The sequence below is a fragment of the Lissotriton vulgaris genome, chromosome 4_1 (assembly GCF_964263255.1).
Source record: "Lissotriton vulgaris chromosome 4_1, aLisVul1.2, whole genome shotgun sequence".
Classification (NCBI taxonomy): domain Eukaryota; kingdom Metazoa; phylum Chordata; class Amphibia; order Caudata; family Salamandridae; genus Lissotriton; species Lissotriton vulgaris.
Window position 1 is genome coordinate 1864041834 of NC_141691.1, and position 23161 is coordinate 1864064994.

A 23161-nucleotide genomic window follows, 5' to 3' on the forward strand; every position below is an offset into this window, starting at 1 on the left:
AACTTCGAGCTATTTTTTAAAGTCTCGGGCTCTAGAAGTGACTCCCATACACTTTTTTTAACTGCTCGCTTGCGAGTAGCCAGTGATTTCTTATAATCATTCCGCAAAGCCCTAATGATCAATGGATCTCTCGGTTTTGTTTTTAAGGCTTTCTTAAGCTCGCGACTAGCCTTTGAACAATCACTGTCAAACCATTTTGGATTGCAATTTGAATTTAATCTCCCCTTATTGGGTACCATTAGGAAAGACTCCACCTTGTTAGCTATCTCCTTAAAGGATATCAGGATTTGCGACGGAGCTGATGCAGGAGATGTACATATCAATAATTCTTGATTACAAGCTGCACTAATAGAAGTATAAAATTGATCGCAATCCACCATTGCCCATTTTAAGCGACGCTTCCCGTTAATGCATTTTAAAAGGCCACGGTCCTCACGAGGATTGCATTTTTCAAGTAGACTCATGCCCATAGAAATGCATAAAGGGTTGTGGTCGCTGTAAATACTCATGAGGATCCTAAAATCCTCGAGAATATTAACAAAGTCAGCTGAAATGAGGATGTGGTCTATATATGTACCTGTGGCATGGCCTTTAAAAGTGGGGATTGGGAATACAGTTTGATCAGGTACTGTCGACATTGCCGTGAATAGATTGTTTTCATTCATTAACTCATTTAACCCTGTACCCCTTCGCGAGTGTTCAAAGTGTATTCCTTCCATACTGTTACAGCCCAATTGTCCAACAGGTCCCACGCTAGGGTTCCCACATAAATGTGTGTTAAAATCACCTACTAGAATTTTGGAGCATGGCAGAGAACTATCAATTGCCCCTAGCAAATCACGTAAGATTTCTATATTGCAATCTCCAGCCTGGTTCACAGAGTTATAAAAATTAATCAGTGCAAAATTAGTTTTACCCCTTCTGAATTCCAAAATCTGTATATTTTTGTTACCAGATTTGTGTTCAATTTTGTGACATATAAGCGATAAACTGACAAAGATGGCCAAACCCCCTTTAGCTCTTCCACTTGCAGATGGTATTGCCGGGATTATGAAGCTCTGATATCCCTCAATGTACAGGTTTTTCCCTACTACCCAGGTTTCTTGAAGACATATTATGGGATATTTTTAAACATAGTGCAGCCAGTCTTTATCTTGCATTTTATCAGAAAGTCCAGCTATATTCCATGATAACAATAAAAGTCCCTCCACACATTTTTGGCGTCCACATTGTGTTCTGTTCAAATTCTCTATTGCAGGTGGATTAGTAGTAGGGATTACAGTACTGTAAGTATTCACATTCACTATGCCTACGTCTTCTGGTAGTCATTCCACCCCGTCCAGCCCACCCTCCGCAAAGAAAATATCATACCTATTGGAAGTGGAGATATTAAAATAGTGGGGATCTGTATGATATGGTCATGGTGGTTGGTCATATCCGTCCCTACTATAACCCCAGTTATTTACTGGTACATCAAAGCCCCAACCATTTGATTTTTCTGGCCATATTGGTCTAATGTAGGTATGATTAGGCTTAGGGTATGTCATACTCCTTTGTTTTTTACCAAAAAATTCCAAAGTGAGAGGGATGATAGTACCTCTCCTTCGTTGTGGTGGTAGAATGTTTGGAAGGATGTTTGGGAGGACTGCAGAGTTTGCAAAGTTTATAATTATGCAGTCGCCTTTAAATTTTTGGGGGTTTTGGCCTATCCAAGTGGCCCTTCTGGCTGATTTAATGTCTCTAGCTAGCTGTTGCTTCCCCCAAGGGGCCAACCGCATATTGCCCGATAGCCAGTGCAGGGCTTTACTTGTTAGCGCCGTGGGTGATTCAGTTTGGTCCGGTGTTAGAGGGGGAGCATTTGCTAAAACCAGCACTAATGGGGCTGCGTCCTCAATGAAGTGTAGTGTGTCTTCTTCTGCTCTTGGAAGGGTTATTTCTGGTGGTTGAGGAGGGAGGATGTCCCTTGACAGTGACCGGTTGGATGCAGTATTTGGCGTCTGATCTGGGTGATTTGCCCTTGTGATGTTAGGAATTGTGCCTATATCTGGCTGGTGGCCAAATACCTCTTTTACAGGCATGGCCAGATTTTTAACTGTACCGGATATGTTGGACACTTCTTCCATTAACTTCTTTTGATCTACTCCCAGCTTTTTCACATCAGCGGATAACTTATCCAGTTTGGCCACTACCGGTTTAATTAAGGCTCTAAATTTGGTGTCAATTAAATCTACTATCCTGGATATAAGCTCTTCATCCGTATTTAATTTTTCGTCCTCTTCTAATTTCCTCCTACCTTTTTCCCTGCTTCTCAGTGGTGACGCGGCCCTCTTCCTCCCTGTACAGACTCCACCACGAAGTAGTTGGGTTTTTCTACACTTTCTAATCGCTCGAGGAGCTGGGGCTTGAACAGGAGGATCGGCTTCTGTGGTTGTCTGCTCACTGTCTTGTGCAGTATGGTTTTCTTCAGGGTCAACTATCTGCGAGTCTGAGACATTGATCGTAGCTATATCTTGATCCTGAGCTATACTAATACTCATGTTGGATGGGCCATTTTCGGGTGTCTCGGAATCTAAAATTACACTTCCCTCAGCCTGAGAGGGAATATCTAACCACGGTGAGTCCGGTGAAGGGCTTAAGGGAGATAAATTTGGGGAGTGACTAAGACCTAGAGATTGTCTCCTATCGTTATTGATCTTTGACACTACTTGTACCATATAGTTTTCAATGGAATTACCCCCCACCACAACATTCTTCTTTGGCATTTTGAATGAGGTTGGTGTTAAGTCCTAATATTTGGCCAACTGCCAAAACAGGCAAACTCACGGTAATACAGTGCAAAATTAGCAAGGGGTGAACGAGTATTTCAGGGATTAATAGTCTTACTGTATGGTAAAGAACAGGTTCAACAAAGGCAGAGTGACGTGTCCAGTCCAGTCTCAGCCTATCTCGGACTGTGTTAGACTGTCCGCCCTTTGTCCGGGCTTCGTCCGGCGTCCCGCACACGCGTCCCGCTGTGCGTCTGTTGCACGTATTTTATAGGAGGAGTAGGGGGCGGGAAGAGACTCCAGGTGCGCTCCGATGCTCCTGCGCGGAACCCTGGGTCTCGCAGTCCCGTCCCCTGATGCAGCAGGCTTCCCGGTGTTAAAACAGGCTCAGAAACGCCTTCTCCTCACTCCTTATGGCAACGGTAGAAATACACGAAGGAATCCGCACCTTTACACGGTCACAGACTCAGCTGCGAGCGGCTCCCGCGAAGCGGGGGCCGCGAGCTGTTTTAAACTGTGCAGGCAATCAGTCAAGGGAGGAGCAGGGGGCGGGAAGAGACTCCAGGTGCGCTCCGATGCTCCTGCGCGGAACCCTGGGTCTCGCAGTCCCGTCCCCTGATGCAGCAGGCTTCCCGGTGTTAAAACAGGCTCAGAAACGCCTTCTCCTCACTCCTTATGGCAACGGTAGAAATACACGAAGGAATCCGCACTTTTACACGGTCACAGACTCAGCTGCGAGCGGCACCCAGTTGAAGTTGAAACCACGATTGTCCTAGTCAAAGTCGAGGGCACAGATTAGTTCCTGAGGCTGTTCTCAATACCAGTGATCGAGGTGACAGGGCTCATGTATGTGAAGTATGTCCTACTAGAAGCATAAATAAAAATCAAAGCATATCTCCTTCAGCCTGCCACTGCTACCACTCTGAGTCACACAATGCCCCAGGCACCTCTAGGTCAGAAACTCTCCCACCACAATCCTATTCCAACACTAGTCCCACTTTACTCCCACCCTGAACATACCTCAACTCCACCACAACTACAGCTCCACATTTTCGGTGACACACCGTATTCTTCTGGAGCACCTTCAGCCCCTATGAATCTGAGGGGTCCTCCAATCCGTCTACCATCAGCAGATGCGTCCTTGACGTCTTCTGCGCCCCCCAAACTCGCTTTGAGGCTGACCATGTCTTCAACTTCTCCTCCGTCTAACCAAGGACCATCGCATTCGATAGTAATGTAATGTAATGTAATGTAATATGGCATTTGTACCGTGCAACAGCCGCTCCAAGGAGCATCAAGGCGCCAGATACTGATCCAGAGATGTAGGAAACAGGTAAGGAGTAGATGGAAACTCAACCAACTGTTACACTAGGGCTTTAACACAAGTGTCCTGTAGCTTGAAGACCCAGGTTTTCAGTCTCTTTCTGAAGTCTTTTTCATTGTCTAGAGCACGTAAGGAGGGTGGAAGAGAATTCCAGACTTTTGCTCCAAGTACTGGGAGGGATTTGCCACCTCTCGTGCTAAGCTTGAACCTAGGGACCAACAGAAGATTCGAGCTGGAAGATCGGAGATTGTGTGAAGGGTGGTATCTGGTAAATCTCTGCTGTAGGTATTTAGGTCCAAGGGCGTGGGTGGCTCTGAAGGTAATGATCAGTATTTTAAAAAGCACTCTCTTATTTATTGGTAGCCAATGCAGAGTATTTAGTGCCGATGTTGCAGAGGATTTCTTTGGCCATTTGAGGACTAACCTAGCTGCAGCATTTTGTACCATTTGGAGTTTATGGGTGGTGGTTTTGGTAGTACCTGCCCTAGACCTCGACGTCACTAGGGCAACTGTTACCGTCTTCCTAGCTTCTAGTGGGAGAAGGTCGAAAAACTTCCTGAGTCCTTTAATAATGGCAAAACAGTTCCCTGCGACCTTCAGGGCTTGCTGCTTAAAGGATAGGTTGCTGTCAAATGTGATCCCTAAGTTTCGTGCCGATTGAGTTGTATTGGGTGGGATTTCTGCCTTTTCCGGCCACCAGGTTTTGGGAGTGAAGTTGTTATTTAATCCCATAGGCACGATTTCAGTCTTCCCTGTGTTGCATTTTAAATGATTCGACTTCATCCAGTTGAATGTAGCCGTAAGGCAGCCTTTAAGTTTTTCTTCCCATTCCTGTGTGTCTTTGTCCAGGACCAATATCAATTGAGTGTCGTCGGCATAGGCCACAACATCAATTCCAAATGACGATATTAACTTGATTAAAGGGGCAGTGTAAACAATAAACAGTGTTGGGCTGAGGCTCGAACCCTGCGAAACGCCCGTCTTTATATGTTTTACCTTAGAACGAAATTCGCCAAGGGTGACTACTTGTCTCCTGTCACTCAGGAAGTTTTTGATCCATTCCAACACTGTACCAGAGATGCCAGATGTTTTAAGTCTATTAATCAGAATGGCATGCGACACCGTGTCGAAGGCCGCCGACAGGTCTAATAAAATCAGGACGGCCTTCTTTCCCTGGTCCAGTGCCATACGGATGGTGTCCGAGGTGAGCAGGAGGGCAGTTTCCGTGGAGTGTTGTGCCCTGAAGCCGGATTGATTGGGATGCCAGGCTTCATTTTCTTCCAGGAACTTGGTGATCTGTTTGTTTACACAGGCCTCTGTGATTTTACAAAGCACTGGAAGTAGGGATATTGGTCTTAGATTAGATAAAGTGGTGGGATCAGGAAGAGGTTTTTTTTGTAAAGGTTTGACTGCCGCTAGCTTCCATTCAGCTGGGACTGTCGCTGTAGTCAAAGAGGCGTTAACAATACTGTTAATCACGGGGTTGGCTACATCTACCATCGTATGTAGCAGTTCTGGGGGACATGGGTCGAAAGGTGAGCCAGACTTAGAAGCTAAAATAGCCTTATGGGTCTCGTCCAAGCTGATTGGGTGGAAGGTCTCCAACAAGTTCTTTCCCCTATTTTCATCATCTACCCTAACTTCGGGAGTGATGAAATCCTTAGTAAGTGCTAGTACCTTGTCTTCAAAGTAGTCTGCTATGGTGTTACACAGACACTCCGAGGGCGGGATTTCTTGTTCTAGTATTTTGGGTTTGTTGAAGCTATTGACAATTTTGAAAATAGTTTTTTCTTTATTTTTAGCCTTCTCTACTTCCGAGGTGTAAAAGTTAATTTTGGCTTGTTTAATTAGTGCATGATATGCTCTTCTGGTTGATTTGTATTTATTACGGTCTTCATTACAGTAGTTTGTTCTCCATCTGCGTTCGGCTCTTCGTACCTCTCCTTGTTTTATTTTTAACATGGAGTTGAACCACGGTGCTGATTGTTTCTTGGCGGCTAGCCTTGGTTTACGGTTTGCCGGGGCTGCTATCTCTTTCAGTTTCAGCATCCATTTTCTGAAGTTGTCATTATCAACTTCTGATTGTCCTGACCATGAGGGTTCATGTTCTTTCGCTAAATTCATCAATTCTGAGTGTTTCATGACGTCTTTCCATACCGCTTGACTGCCATGTGTTGTTTTCCCTGCCAGATTATTATTTCTAGACATTTTGAATGGTAATACAAACGGTATTAAGGTATGATCTGTCCAGGTTAGGATTTTGGGACATTTGATTTGTATTTCTTGTAGATTGGTTGATATGCAATCGATCGTGTGACCCGCCTCATGCGTGGGCTGTGTGATGCATATATTGAGGCCTAGTACATCCATTGTGTCCCTGAAGGCTATGGCTGAGGCATCGGTATGGGATTCAAGATGAATATTGATATCCCCTAGTAGCGTGAAGTTAGAAAAACGCGTGGCCAGGGGGCTCAGTGCTTCACCAATGCTTTCCAGAAAGCTTTTGCATGGGCCTGGACACATTTGGCACCATGCTTGACGCTGCATTTGACACCATGCCCGACAGCACTTGCAGATGCCTCAGACACTGAAAGGGGATCCAATTGTTTTGTCTGATTCAGATACCCACTCTTCGCAGCACAGACCTAGGCAGTATGCCCACTCTGAACTGGACTATGCCCAGATTATGAATAACTAAACACCAAACAACAGGAGGTAACCCATAAACCTAGCTGAGACTTGGGTAGCAAGCATATACAACAAATAACAGTGTCTCAACAGGTGTAAATACAAGGCAAGTTTAAATGTGTACACATTATTTGTAGAGGAGCAAGGGGATAAAAAAAGCAGAGAGGCATGAATTGATTAACAAAAAATGCTGAGAGCGTTTTTTATCTACAGCTTTAGAAAAACATGTAACCTGTACCACTTGTGCAAATTTGTGCTTGTGAAGACAGTGAACGGCGCAATGTGACAAGTGAAAACCAGTGAGGAACGGCGCAAGAGGAACAGTGAAAGTTATGTACAAGACATTAGTAATGGTCCAGTCACAGTTAACAATCACTCATCAACAATGTACATGAATGAAGTACCAAAAGATGGGTGCGTTTAGTAAATTGCGCTAGGGAGTCAACAACGTTTCGACCTGATACAAGTCCAGGTCATCATCAGGACCAGGTTACATTGAATTAGAAGTGCTAGAAAGGAAATGAAAGAAAATTTAAAAAAGATGAAGCAGAAACCGGTGAAAAGGCTAGCCTGGCCATAGATGCTTGGAGGTGCATTTTAGGCAGAAGTACCTGTAAGAGGCCCAATATGAAGGCACGAAAAAGGGACGATTGAGTCAGCATCAATCTCAGTACAGAACGGACAGCTAAGACCGACTGAATCCACCAGGAGGTCAATTACCAGCTGAGGACGGCTTGGAGTAAGTAAACTTCTACGAATGGGATGTGGGAACAGAGGCGAGTATGAGGACCAGAGGTCAGATAAAACAACGGTGTGAGGGTAATAGGGAGATTCTTACTGTGCATGGGCCTGGAATAGAATCCTGTGCAATAGATGGAGGATAGTGAGGCCGGCGTCTAGATTAGTGGTCGTCCAGCACTGCATAGCAAATCAAAAAAGGTACAATGGCTAGAAAATGCGCCCATGACTGTAGACACAAGAGAGACAGGTACATGCCAATTTAGAGGTTAGAGCAGTGATGTCATGAAAGCCCGAGAAGCTAACCTCTATTAAATTAAATGAATGAAAGGCCTTCCTATCATAAACCAGCAGGAAGTGAATCAACATAGTAGATTAACCGTAGCTAACCCCCAATGAGTCTATGTGGAAGAGTACTTAGGTGAACCCATAAGGGAACAGACGTACTTAGCACTAGCTATTTCCATCAGAATAACTACAAAGGAGCGAGGCGCCAGGGCATGTTAAAATCTTGAAGGGGGCCAGCGGCATAGAGTGTTGCTCGCAATGAATCAGGGGTTTGAAGAGGCCCAGGAACGATAATGTGCTCGTTCGTGGCTGGGGCGACATAATAAAACCGTCAGGGTGCTGATAACACAATGTGCCATGGGGTAGATGCGAACACGTGAGATATACGCGTCTCGAAACACATCGTAACAACAGAAGAGGGAATTAATCTTACCGCCCAGCAGAACAAGTCTTCCCATCAACTCAGTTTTGTTCGCTGATCTTTGGTAATGCGGGCACAGTCTGGTTGGCAAACAAGGATTGCAGGCATCCGGGCTTGCATCCGTAACTGAGTGATACACCTGCCAATAGTGTCATGTTAGCTCATCGTGGATAGAGGATGGAACCTGCATCAGACCGTAGAGTCATGATGGGCCTTTAGACTGATCCTGACGTATAAGCCATGCTAAGAGCAGTCAAGCTCTGTCAGTTGTGGCATGTGTGCGAGCCGAGTGTGTAGCATAATTAAGGCAGGGCAGTCTTTCTAAGACTGTGACGTGTTCGTGCTGCGCCTCCTCTAGTTCCCTTGCAACACTGGGATCATCACCCACAGTTTCCAGGTCCATGAGTGCATGTTCTAACGAGAAATTTTCTTATTAATCAGTTGCCTCATGTTTCCCTGTGTGCCAAGACAGTTTCCCCGCAGCGTCATCTTGAAGGCATCCCCATTCCATCAAATTAGTGTAGGCCGTTTTAACATTGTTGTCAAAGTATTCCGTATTCATGGACTGAGGGGAGGCTCTGAATGTGGGTTCTTCCAGCAGTGTAGGGAGTAAGCACCAGGTAGGATTGGAGGTTGCAGCTGTGCTTGGTAGTGGGGAAAGGAGCAATCAAGGGTGCTGTCCAGAACACTGGTATAATCCCTGATAAACCAAGGCATAATGCCCATTGAGAGAGTGTGTTTGAAAGCGGAAGGAAAAAGGTGGTCTGATCAGAGTTCGGGGAATGTACAATGTCTTGCAGATTCCCGGTCCCCTATGTTTGTTATCCATATATTATATATCTATTTCGTACGAGAAGACACATTCGAATGCTTGTATACCACCTCATCCATTTTTGTTTTTATACTGTATACTGTAAAACGCTCTGATACCCTTGTGGGTCACGTTCGAATAATAATAACACAATGTGCCATGGGGTAGATGCGAACACGTGAGATATACGCATCTCTAAACACATCGTAACAACAGAAGAGGGATTTAATCTTACCGCCCAGCAGAACAAGTTTTTACATCAACTCAGTTTTGTTTGCTGATCTGTGGTAATGCGGGCACTGTCTGGTTGGCAAACAAGGATTTGCAGGCATCCGGGCTTGCATCCGTAACTGAGACCCTGATGCAGATGTCTAGCCTGGGACCTGGGTTCAATTCCCCGCCTCGGCGGATCTTGGGCTCAAAAATTCCACGGACCTGATAATTCTCGCCTCGGTGCCTATTCCAATCATAGAGTCCCACTCTGCAACTCTGGGCAATAGCTTGCTTAATCTCCACAACGGCCCCCTCAACGCTAAAGATGCCTGGCTTCACCTTGGGGGTGCCCAGGAGTGGACGCCTCACAGGGAAAGCCAGGATAGGTTCCACAGCGGTATTCGTACAAGCGCCTTGAGACCCTTGCGGGTGAGTAGTGCACTATACAAGTATCAATTTATTATCAATTTATCAATTTACTGATACACCTGCGAATAAATAAATAAATAAATAAGTAGAACACAATAGCGCTGAGCAACCGTTGAGTTGACCCCTTACTATGACGTATCGGCCCTCTGGGTCTATTATCATGTCCTCTGCTAAAAATAAGGTCCCAGGTCTGACCCATAGCTGTACCCCCTGGCCATAAGTGGAATAAATAGTGGCAAATACCTGCCCCGCCAGCGCCTTTGCAAATTGCAATATGCGCTGAGCGGCGCTTCAGGTAGGAGTAGACTGAGTAGCAGCACAAAGGCAAATGCATGCCTCTCACCTTCTATGTAAGTATGTTAAAATGGGTCATGAATGGTGGGACGTTTTGCCTAAGCTTCGTGCTGCACGTTTGTCATCGTGGGTATAGTGGTGTATACTGTGCATAAGGGTAGCTTTTAGTGGAGAACTAGACCAGTAGGAGCTGGGGGTCGTAACTGACAATATATAAACCAGTAACAGAAAAACATAAATACCAGAAGAGCAGAGGTAGAACATGTTTCTACCCAAACAAATGAATAGCCATAATCGGCAAGAGTGAACATGTTGTGAAACTGATGGGGGAAAGTGGGCAGCCAATGGGGAGTAATCCCATACAATTGAGGAGCAACTCACAGGAACCCATACATGTATCAGAACCTCAACTATCTGTTCACTGAGGCAAGCATAGGTGTAAGGAATATGACCTAAAATCAGGCAAGGGGACGGCCGTAACGCCGTCACCCCTGCAAAAGCAAGACAAATGAATTATACATTATTAGGGGAGGATGTATCAATACATTCCCCGTAGATATAGTGGAAATGTCGGACAGAAGCAGTCAGGCATTCTAGGCATCAAATAATGTCCTCAGATGTTTGTGGCATGACTTCAGGTAGGGCTGATGATTCAGCTCTAGAGGGCCACTTAGTCGAGGAACCATCATCAATGATTGACTTGTCAGAGTCCTTGTCTGGTTCTGAGCCCTGGCCATGTTGACTTTTCGCCGCACCATTCAGCAAAGCCGGACGCCTCTCTCATATAAATTGTTCCAAGTCAGATGTGCATTCTTCAGTTGAGAAGAATGTTGTGATCGAGAACGTCTGCCATGCCGCTACAAAGCTGTCCCAACATGACTCGCAGCGCCAGCCTGCACTGCCTAATCAGTTGTGAAGTGCTCTGCTGCCTCTAAACAGTAACCATAATGGCTACACTGAAAACTGAGAAGTTTGGTATCAAACTTCTCAGCACATTAAACCCACACTCATGCCAGTGTGGGATTTAATGGAAAATGCACACAGAGGGAGGGCATCTCAGAGATGCCCCTTGAAAACGAACCTACCACTAGTGTCCAGGCTGAGTGGCTGCTTTCAGCTGCCACCACCAGACATGTTTCTGGACCCCTGGGTCGAGAGCCTGCTGCTCTCTGGGGCCTGAAACAATGCACATCCTGGGGTAAGGTGCCAAGCCCCCAGGATGGGCAGGGTTCACAAAAGGGACGCTTCAAAGGCTTGCCGCCTTTGTGAGCTTCCCCAGGCCACTTGCTGCTTTCAGCAACTAGTCCACACTGGTTCGGACCCCCACCTTGGGCGGGAGAACCAGTGGGAAAAACAAGTGAGGAAGAGAGGTGTGCCCACCTCTGCCAACACCACCCCTCAGATGGAGGAGGCGAGGTGAAGTACAACTCTCTGTCCACGCCATCTTGAAGATGGGGGGACTCAGCCCACCAGGGACAGGCTCGTGCCCCCCTCCCACTGGAGGGTGGCTTAATAGGTGGTGTGCCAATCCCAGGGTAGGGACCCATTGGTCCCTGCCTTCTACCTACCTGTAACGCCCCATAATCTAGAATTTAGGGGCACCCCAGATCCTTGCTTCCTCAGACAAGAACCTGCAAGAAGAAGAAAGACCAAACAGTCGTGCAGTAGTTAACAAGAGGAAGACACCCACTAACTTCCCCCTCGAACCTGTTCTTGCAAATCCTGGTGTGCCCTGCAGCCAGCAACCTCGAAAACCCTGGAGGACCTGCCTGCCTTCAAGCACAAAGACTTTGTCTCCTGTGAACACGGGATGTGTTCATCTGCGACCTCTGGCTCTAGCCGGACACCGAAGATCTGTCCCACTCTCCACCTGCCGTCCACGGCCTGAGCTAGAGTGGGTAAACACCACGAGGAGGTCACCCTGGCGATCCTGACCTGAGATCCAGCGACCTCTGACCTTCCTCCAGCCAACGCCTGAAGTCTAAATCCAGAAGCCCCCCTAACTTCGACCAGGAGCTGGTAAGAGGATCCGACCCCAAAAGGCACCTCTGCACCCGATGCCTTGTGTGCCCAAACCAACGGTGCCTAACCAACCCCTAACTTCCCAACATAACTCTCGAAATGGTGGTCGCACCCAGAAGACCTTCATTTCTCTGCCTGCTACACTTTTGCAAACCGGAGGTTCTCCATTGAAACCAACAGGGCACCAGACGTCGAAACAGCACCCTGTACCCGACCGCCCTAGTGCCGCTGAGGGTGCACCTTTGGTGCTAATTTGTTTCCCCATTTGCCCTGAGCTAAAGTCCAGGAGCTTTGCTCCCACACCCGAGTGGCCTGCTAGACAGCACACACCAACCAGAGGCCCCCTATCCTCATTGGATAACATTGGGCCTCAGCACTCTGCACCCGGCCGCCCTAGTGCCGCTGAGGGTGTAACACGAGTGCATCCTTGACCCTGGGGGACCCCTCAGTCTACCTCCAGAACCTCAACTCCCACTATCAAACACTTTCCTCAAAACCGATCACACCATTTTCCTCCATAGGATAACATTGACTGTTTATCTGTGAAAAGTGTGGAGTTCGAGAAACTAAAGAAATTCTCTAAAATTGCATAATCTAATAAAAGCAATTTTACTTACCTGTTTTCAGGAAATGTCCCAGAGTAGTATCTAGGTTTCTGTAGTAGGGGATCTCTCTGTATAGTCATAATCTAGTGAATAGTCCCGCCCATGTGTGTGGACCCCGGAGCAATCAAAAATAATCTCTTACGGTGTCGAAAAAAATGCAGAATTGCACAGTCACCTAAGAGAGAATTAAAGACAGATAATGCAGCCTATGAAACCAGGCTACACTGTCCAGTACTTAAACTAGAAATTCCACCAAATATCCACAAACAGCAAAGCCTGTCCAGATTTCCCTTGCCTCAACAGCAAAACCCCTCTGGAATGATAGAGAGGAAGACCTGGACAGACAAGCCCCATAGGCTGCCATTATGTGGCTCAGAACAGGATACTGTGCCTTTAAGAGAACTTTCCAGAACTTCACAGTATCTCAGAATGCACTGCAGGTCCCTTTTACTTTCAGTTCTTTTTTGCGGCTCCTGCAAGCAGGACCCTGGAGTATTGAGCTCTCCCTTTTCAAGGGTTTATTGATGATTTTTCACTTTTGTTTGAAGTTGAGTGCTTTTCTAAAGTACTTTGGTGCCTTTCTTCTTGTTTATCCTTTGGTGCACCCTTTGATTGTCAAATATGCCTGCATTATTTGACAAATGTCCAGAGTGCTCCAGGAAGAAGGCCAAATCGGATCCCCATGAGGTGTGTATCCTCTGCCTTCCCTCTTCCCATGTCCCAGAGGAGTGTGTGATTTGTCAGGGCTTCTCTGGCAGGACTCTGAAGGTCAGAAAGAAGATCAGGCTTCAGGGCCTTGAGGAAAGAAGGCTGAAGGCGCAAGGTGGGTCTGGAGGGCCTTCCTCTGCCTGTGCTGAGGCCTCTGGGGGCTCCCCAGGGGCAGGAAGACTAGCAAGCGTCCATTCTCCGTCTAGGTCGATTGCACTGACTACGGCGTCGAGAGGGATGACTACAGTCTGTTCCCTGTCTCCCCAGGGCTCTGGGTCGACATCGAAGGAACTGAACAGACCGGCGTCGAGGTCTCCTGTGATGATTTCATCGTCGTCCTCGTCGGAGTCATCGTCAAGTGATCGACGTCAAAAGGCCAGGCGTCGGCGCTCGCCATCGAGGCGACACTGCCGTTCACCTTCGGCGAAAAGGAGAAGATCGTTGTCGAGAGGATCCTCGTCGTCGAAGAGAAGATCGCTGTCGAGGTGCAGGAGGTCGTCGTCGAGGTGCAGGAGGTCGCTGTCGAGGTGCAGGAGGTCGCCGTCGAGGCGAAGGAGGTCACCGTCGAGGCTGACGAGGTCGCCGTCGAGGCGAAGGCATTCGCCGTCGAGGGAGAGACTGTCGACGCCGAGGAGAAGACGCTTGCCGCTGAGGGACCGAAGCTCGCTGTCCGGTTGCCATTCTTCGACGCCGAAGAGACGTGGAAGGAGGTCTGGCACCATGGGAGGTTCGCCAACGTACCAGGCTGGAAGGGAAGGCAGATCACCGGGTTCGGTGTACTCCGTGGTGTATACCCCGTCACAGAGGCCGGTTACACCCCCGCCTCCATTACTGAGGGGGCTCTCTCCGAGGGCCCCTACTCCTCCTCTTCTTCCACCACTTCCTCAACCTATACCTCAACCTCAGCTGCCAGCAGACAAGCCGCCTCCGGTCCCTCCGAGGTCGGTCTCACTGCCCCGACTCCTCCCAAGGAGACCCCTCAGCCGAGGGCCCTGGCCGAACCAAAGTTGCCCGCTCCGGTGAAACCGGCGGATCAACCGAATCCAAAGAGGTCACGATCACGCTCCGGACGGAGGGGGAGATCGAGGAGTCGGCGTAGATCCTCCACCAGGTCATGACGTCTCCATAGGAGGCGTGGATCGAGGTCCCGCACGGACTCCTCCAGGTCCAGGACCAGGACCTATTCACTGACATTGTCGGAATCCCCAGGGACAAGGGTGTCCCCGGTGGACGACATCAGCATGTTCCAGGATGTTGTCCTGAGGGGGGCGGCGAAATTGGGAATCACGGTGACGGCTTCAACACCCACGACGGCAGTGATATTTGAGACGCTTCACAAGAAGCATTTGTCTCGCCCTCTACTGCCGCTAGTGCCTGGTTTGGTAGAGCCTGCGGAGGAGCTGTTCCTCATGCCAGCGGTGGCGAAGGCCGCTCCCTCCCGACTTCTGAAGAAGTACAGGGCCCCGGATTTGGACCCGGCTTTTCTGCGGATAGACCCGGTCCCGGACTCTGTTATAGTGACGGCGGCCAGGAAGCTACATTCTACCTCCCCGTCTTCAACCGTACCGCCCGATAAGGAGAGCCGATAGATCGACTCAGCTGGTAGGAAGGCTTGTGGGACGGCATCCACGGCCATGAAGGCATCCAGCGATGCGGCGTTGCTGGGGCGGTGTGACTGTGCCCTGTGGGACTCCCTTCAACAGTTCACGGAACTCCTGCCACGAGATAAGAGGGAGGACTTCCAGGAGATACTCAAAGAGGGGATGCTGGTTTCAAACCAGGTCATCAGTGCGGCTGCGGATGTCTCACTTTTGGCTGCCCATGGGTACTGTCATGGGATCAACCAGCGGCGCCATGCTTGGCTCAGGCTCACATCACTCAAGCCGGAGGCCCAGCATCGGGTGGCCAATCTGCCCTTCTCGGGGTAAACCCTGTTCGGCAAGCATGCCGATGATGAGATGGCCCGCATGAAGGCGGAGGCAGAGACCCTGACGGCTGTGGGCTTGGAGAAGCCCAAAGAAAAGGAGGCCTACCGCCCGTTCCAGAGACGGTTCAGTGCACAGGGAAGAGGACGAGGGCAGACTTCGGGGCAGCAGCAGCAACAACAGCAGCAGTTCCGGAGACCCTTCCAGAAGCGCCAGAAGGGTAGAGGGGGACAGTAGGCCTCTACAGCGAACAAGGGCCCGGCCTTGAGCGGTTACTTCCCCTACATCTGTTACCAGCTCCGGTGGGGGGAAGCGTTCAATTTTTTCTGGCAGAGTGGAGAAAAATTACTCAGGACAAGTGGGTGCTGAATATTGTTTGCAATGGATACAGTCTTCGGTTCACCAGCCCGCCTTCATCAATTCCTCCGGTCAGCTCACAGTTTCAACTGCGCGAGCTCCAGGCGGAGGCCTGTATCCTGTTAAGGAAAAGGGCGATAGAAGACATACCTCTGTCTCAAAGAGGAAGAGGTCTGTACTCCCGGTTCTTCCTGGTTCACAAGAAGGACAAGAACGAGTTCAGGCCCATTCTGGACTTGCGACAGGCAAACAAGTGGATTCGCAGAGAGAAGTTTTGCATGCTGTCGTTGCATCAGATTTATCCTCAGTTGCAACAGGGAGACTGGCTATGTGCAATAGACCTACAGGATGCGCACTTCCATGTGCCCATTGCACACAAACACAGGAAGTTCCTGCGATTCCAAGTCGGCACCAATCATTATCAGTACACAGTACTGCCATTCGGGCTGAAGTCTGCGCCCAGAACATTCTCAAAGGGCATGGCAGTGGTAGCAGCACACCTGAGGAAGAACAAGGTGTTTGTCTACCCATACCTGGACGATTGGTTGATCAAGGCCTCCTCCTTCTCGGAAGCTCAGGCACACTTCCAGAAGACGTGCGTTCTCTTGAACAAGCTGGGGTTGCACATCAACATGTCCAAGTCTGTCCCGACTCCGGTCCAGTGCATTCAGTACTTGGGAGCCACCATCAATACGCTGTCAACAAGCGTGTCTCCTTCGGAGGAGCGACGATTATCACTCCTTCGGAAGGCTCAGGCTCTTATGACCACTCCATCTACAACAGTGAGGACGGTGTCTTCTCTACTGGGATCGATGGCCTCTTGTATCTTCCTAACGCCACACGCACAACTGCACATGAGACCGTTGCAGGAGTGCTTGGAGGATCAGTGGGATCAGAGGAAAGGGTCTTGGGACGACAAGATACGACATGTCTCTGCATGCTCTTCAGTCTCTGAAGTGGTGGTGTTCAGCGGAGAATCTCCTCAGAGGGGTTCCCTTCCACAAGGACATTCCCACTCAGACTATCGTGACGGATGCTTCTCTCCAAGGCTGGGGGGCACACTCCGGAGACTTAAAGATTCAAGGAACGTGGTCCCCGACAAAGTCCACGTATCACATCAACTTCCTGGAACTCAGAGCTGTTCACTTGGCACTGAAGGCCTTTCATCCATCCTTCCAGACCAACTCTCTGCTTGTACAGACGGACAATACGACCACGATGTATTACCTCAACAAGCAGGGGGGTCGAGATCACGCACTCTGTCGCAGGAGGCGCAGGCGATCTGGCGATGGCTTCTGGCCAGAGGACTGACGATAGCGGCTGCCCATCTACCAGGTGTGCAGAATGTTCAGGCGAACGCACTGAGCAGACTGATTCAGGAAAACTACGAATGGGTCATAAACGACCAAGTACTAGGAGAAGTCTTCGCAAGGTGGGGGACTCCAGACATAGATCTGTTCGCCACCCCCGAAAACAGCAAATGCCGAGACTTCGCCTCAATGTACTACCAGCAGGGGACCCTGGGGAATGCGCTATGGATCAACTGGTCGAACAGCTTTCTGTACGCTTTTCCACCCATTCCCCTGATTCCGGCGGTGCTCATCAAGCTGTCCCAGTCCAGGACGCGGATGATCCTGATTACCCCGGAATGGCTCAGGAAGTGGTGGTTCATGGACCTGCTTCACCGGTCTCTCCTTCCTCACATATGGCTGCCGTGCAGGCCGGACCTTCTCACGAAGTTCGGGGAGCAGATGTTGCACCCCAACCTCTCGTCTTTGAGTTTGGCGGCATGGCTCCTGAGATAGTGCAATATGGCCATTTGAATCTACCTGAAGATTGCATGGACATACTGAAGGAGGCTAAGCGACCTTCCACTCTGACTTCCTATGCATACAAGTGGAAGAGGTTTTGCATCTGGTGCAAGTCCAAGAATTATGACCCAACGACGTGTAAGGAAGATGTCATCCTTCCATATCTTCTGCATCTAGTGCAGTCTGGCCTTAATATCCATTCCATTAAGGTTCATCTTGCTGCGCTGACTGCCTACAGGAAATGCCCTTCACAGACTTCCTTCTTTCAGATCCGTGTGATCAAAGATTTTTTGGAAGGCTTGAAGAAAGTGTTTCCTCCTGTTCGGCTTCCTTCGCCTTCGTGGGAACTGAATGTGGTGCTGTCCAGATTGATGAAGGAGCCTTTTGAACCTATTCATAAGGCTTTGTTGCAGCACCTGTCCTGGAAGGCGGCGTTCCTCGTGGCCATTACATCGGCCCGCAGGGTGAGTGAAATTCAGACGTTGTGTTGCCAGGAACCTTATACTGTATTTCATGCTGCTAAGGTTGTTAAGCGTACTCACCCTAAATTTCTTCCAAAGGTTATATCTGATTGTCATGTTAACCAGACCTTAACTTTACCTAAGTTTTTTCAGAATCCTTCCTCTCCAGCGGAAAGGTCGCTGCATTCCCTGGATGTTAGGAGGGTGTTGAAATTTTATCTGGATAAGACCAAGGATATTCGTAGGTCAGACCAATTGTTTATCAATTATGGATCAGTCAGGACCGGTCTTGCTACCTCTAAACAGTCCATCTCTAGGTGGATTGAGTCCTACATACAACTATGTTACCAAAAGGCTAATAAGTCCTTAGGGGGTAAACCTAAGGCTCATTCCACCAGGGGCAAAGCTGCCACAACGGCTTTGCTCCGTAATGTTCCAATTGCAGAAATCTGCACGGCGGCCACTTGGAAGTTGGTCCATACCTTTGCTAAGCATTACTGCCTGGACACTGATGCCAGGGCAGACGCTCAGGTTGGGCAGGCTTCAATATTGTGCGAAATCTGTTCGCACAATAGTGGTGTTATTTCTCGTTTCTCCACCGCCGCTTTGGTGTGGGGATGGGCTTGCCATTCTATTCACTAGATCATGACTATACACAGAGATCCCCTACTACAGAAGGAGTAGTTTCTGTCCTGTAACTCCAGTTCTGTAGTAGGGGTATCTCTGTTATAGTCATAAGCGCCCGCCCTCCTCCCCGGTGGAGAGAGATATTCATGTAAGGAATGCTACAGGTCTGGCGTGTTACGCCTTCAAAAAGAACTGAAAGTAAAAGGGACCTGCAGTGCATTCTCGGATACTGTGAAGTTCTGGAAAGTTCTCTTAAAGGCACAGTATCCTGTTCTGAGCCACATAATGGCAGCCTATGGGGCTTGTCTGTCCAGGTCTTCCTCTCTATCATTCCAGAGGGGTTTTGCTGTTGAGGCAAGGGAAATCTGGACAGCCTTTGCTGTTTGTGGATTTTTGGTGGAATTTCAAGTTGAAGTAATGGACAGTGTAGCCTGGTTTTACAGGCTGCATTATCTGTCTTTAATTCTCTCTTAGGTGCATGTGTAGTTCTGCTTTTTTTCGACACCTTAAGAGACTATTTTTGATTGCTCTGGGGTCCACGCACATGGGCGGGGACTATTCACTAGATTATGACTATAACAGAGATACCCCTACTACAGAACTGGAGTTACAGGACAGAAACTACTCCATACTACTCTGTGTAAGCCTTGTAATTTCAAAAGTTGCTTACCTGCTTTTTTACTGAAAAGCCTATTCAAGTCTATGTACTGCATTTACTCGTTATTGTATTTCTCTGCATCCATACGGTAAATCAAATCAAAGTGCATATACAATTATTATTCAAACAGTATTTCAATTGCATTACTGCTGTAAAGTACTTATTGCTTACCTGTGCCAGGCTTGCTTGGTTCTAGAAAATAAAATAACTAAAAGACATTTGTTTACAAAAACAATTGGTCTGAAGTTCAGTCTTTGAGTGCGTGAATTCATTTGCTGACTGAGTTTGTACAACAAATGCTTAACACTGTCCTCTGATACTATCTTACTGCTCGACCACACTACCACAAATAGAGAGTAAGGTTCTATCTAACTGTACCTCTGCCTACCTTTGGGTTCAACTGGACTCTGTGCACACTATACTTCACTTTGGTATAGTTTATACAGAGCCAGCTTCCTACAACCGCCGCTTGTCTGCGAGAAAAAAGCTACATTGTTTCTTCACCAGTACAGTGTAGTACGGGAAAAACATTATCTTTGCATTGTACACTGTGATCTCTCATAGCTTTTGTGCCTTGCGCAAGATAGCATTGCTGTCTCTGTAGAGTAGTGGGTGAAACAAAAACGGTCTGGAGTTAGAGCCTGGTTGCGTACGGGGTGCCAAAACGTGATGGGCGCGCTCCGCCAAGAATAGCTGTGAAAGAGTAACCTGAGGTAGCAGCTGCTGCAACTGTTGCTCCACATTTGCAACAGCATTCGATTACTCCAGTAAACACAACACGTGTACATTATTATGGCGTGAGCAGCTCTCCGAATCTTCCACACAGCATTCCAGAACCTCCACTCGTTCTGCCATCAGGCGCATCGAAGAGTCAATTTCACGAGTCCTCGGCAAAAGCTCCACGATGGTCAGCTCAGCATTATGAACCTTGTCCGCAAGTTTGCAGTGATCTGCATAAAACAGCATCAGATCCGTTGTCACTGCATCTATTTTGCTTTCAGGTGATGCCTGCATGGTCTCCAGATCACCCGCGGCCCGTGCAGGGAAGAGCAGTGGCATGGTGGAGGCAGGTGGGGGGGTCGGGGATTTCAACAGGCGACGAGGGAAAATTATTTAATTTTCCCTCATAGTAATCTGTCGAATCCCCTCCCCCAACCTGGCCACTCCGGTCCAGAGTGGTACCAATCCTCTCCACCGCTGCAAACACATAGTCCAGTGTGGCGCTAATAGAGAGCAGAGGAGCGGCTCCATCTGAGTAATTCACACCACTTAGCAGCCGGTCATGATCAGCAGGGGGCACTGAAGATGCAATGTGCGCAACTCTGCGTTGGCGACCCATTTCACCGCAACCCAACAGTCCGGTCCAAGGCAACACCGGCCACCACCTGAGTGCACTGGCCAGTATCCAACTAACTGAGGGATATGGCAGCACGAGCAGCACCAATGCTCTGGGATTGCAGCAACAGTTATTGCACACATAAAAGTTCAGGTCAATTAAATATCTGTCATGTGATGTCTGTCGCTGGATGAGGGAGCTCCAAGCGTATACCTCTGACTGAATGCCGCAGTTGACAGTACATTTAATAATTAGAAGGCCCTGCGCTGACCAAGTCCCTCAAGCGCAGTGGCAAAAGCAGCCCCATCGGTGTGAAGGATAGTAAACCATTTAAAATTCTTCAAAGGGAGTATCAAGGGAGGGAAGCAGTGGAGTAACAACCACTCACAATGCCTTGCTATGTTGCAGTTTAGGGAAGATCTCCGGGGCCGTCAAGGGCAGCTTGCAAACTCGTGTACACCAAAATCAAGAGCAGCAGCCAAAGGGTGATTGTATAGCAGGCTCAATAATGTATGCAGGAGGGGCTGTACGCTCACAGAAATGTCCAGTAAAGCAGATGTCAGTGCACCTCTTCAGGAGTGCCCCGCCTGCCCCTTCTTCGGGGCAACCGTGTCCCATGTCCAGGAGTGGCAGCCCGTGTGGAGGCCACAGCCATCCACAGGCATATTTAAGCCGGCTCACGGTTGGCACTGTTGGAAACGAGCCACTGTTTATTTTCGAAGTAAAGGAATAAAGGTCGAGCAGTGATCACCCTTTGAGTGCTTACTAAGGGGGACTGGTCATCATTCCTACTAGGCACTGGAGGGGGCGGGGGTGTCCACAAATTGTTTTGTTCTGTTTAAATGTTGTGACTTTAATGACAAATCCCTAAATAAACTTTAAAATACTCCAAATCCATGTTTTTAAACATTTTAATCCATGGTAGAAATAAATGCTGTAGAATTCTATTTACCAGTAAGTAGTTTATTATTTTTCATTTCAGTGTTTTATTTCATTTTAAAGACATGCCTAATTAACATCCATTTTGAATTGCAGGATGTTTATTTGGCGCTCATTGCTGCGACTGCCAGAAAACAACACTGCCTTTAGTAGTTTAATTGACAAAGGTACACATCCTGCATATTTGCACCTTCAAGAGGAATACCCTATAAAAAGCCGAAAGCTATTGCGAGTGTTGCAGAGGTAAGTGAGATTTTCAAAACTACTGTCTTGTTTCAATCACATGCTTATGGTTTCGGATGATGTAATGTGATTTAGGATATTTGCAGTTTGATTTCTAAGTGCAGTGTGTGGGACTTTGGCAAGTTATTTGGGCAAGTTTTTCCGCTAAGTGTTTGAAATGAGTCAAAAACAATATACTGGGGGCGTATCTTGGCCACGAATGAAGATGGTCACACTGTAGTTGGACTCCGCTGTTAATGTCGCATAACTCAGCAATCCGATCAGCCATCCAAATGTAACCTGACATTCAAATAACAGAAAAGTGTTACAGACCAGCTGGGGCATTTGAGGACCCAAAGATAATCCTGGTGAAGCGATGGTAGACGTGGTGTGCAGGGAGGCATAATAGGCGTGCGGAAGCAGCCGCCGATGCCATTGACAAGAGCCGCCCAAGAAGACGGTCGAGCGGCGCTGACCTCTGCAGCGATGACATCCTGGATCAGCGGAGAAGCGGGTGAGGCCCCTGACCGCCCAGGCGGATTTGCGGTGAAAGGCACTGCTCAGCAGCTCAGGAGGCCGGGAAGCGAGGTGTGGCTGGGCCTGCCGGGGACCGCACTGATTGAGAAGGCGGCCCTCAAAAAGGTGACATAGCGGCAGGCGAAACACATAAAGCAAGAGTGGCTAGGGAGTTAAGCGTGCTGTGTCGAATAGACAAACCTGGGAGTGCACTTCTCCTCCACTGGGCCGCAGAACACAAACAGCCCAGGGAGCGCATAATACCCACGTCTCCGCCCGCCCCCCCCCCCCCCCCCCCCCCCCCCCCACTCGATCCAAAGTCATAGGATGTGGCTGCACAAAGGTCCACATGGGGAGCATACCGGGGGCAGCAGGAACCAGGCAGTAGTCACTGACCTGGTCGGAAACGCGAGTGAGGCACGTTACCTGATACCCGGCGTACACAGACCAGGCCTCGATAGCGCATACAGACCATAGGCGAAGTGGGGTAAATTGAATCAAAAGAGGTCCTGCAGCAAGGGACAAAGGCTGAGCAGAGGCAGCAGCCAATTCGTCCACCTGCCTCCCACCCCGTTAACACAGCTGACCTGAGATGAACAGCAACAGGGCCCGGGCGTGTTGGACACCAAAGGTGGAACAAGTTTGGCCAATATAGTCAAAGACCGACAACGCAATGGTGAAACCCAAGGGGCCAGGAGCCATGCAGTCAAACAAGATGAACAACTAACAATTCCCAAACCCCCACAAATAGAAAGATGAGAGGAGGTAAGGGAGCCCTCCCTGGGGGCCATACTGCCTTCTATAAAGGACTTGAAGGGTACACTGGACCCAAAATAGATACAGTGACTATTGAGGTCAACCTGATCAGGACAAAGCTCTCAGAACTGAGGGATAATGTTGTGACAGCCGAGACACATGTCACCCAGCTCCAGTCCACAACTAGACGCCTGGAGGCACAAATACAATCTCTAACCCAGCAGACCAAGACAATGGCAGCCAAACT

General features: G+C 48.6%; 1 protein-coding gene across 2 annotated transcripts in view; it reads left to right on the forward strand.

The window, feature by feature from the left end:
• The window catches only part of TBC1D31 (TBC1 domain family member 31), a 696792-nt gene that overhangs the window by 318138 nt on the left and 355493 nt on the right, over nt 1-23161 (forward strand). For both annotated transcript variants that reach the window (XM_086966171.1, XM_086966170.1), the window contains exon 10: nt 21517-21663. In XM_086966171.1, coding sequence (XP_086822297.1) covers nt 21517-21663 — 147 coding nt within the window. The remainder of the gene's footprint in view (nt 1-21516; nt 21664-23161) is intronic.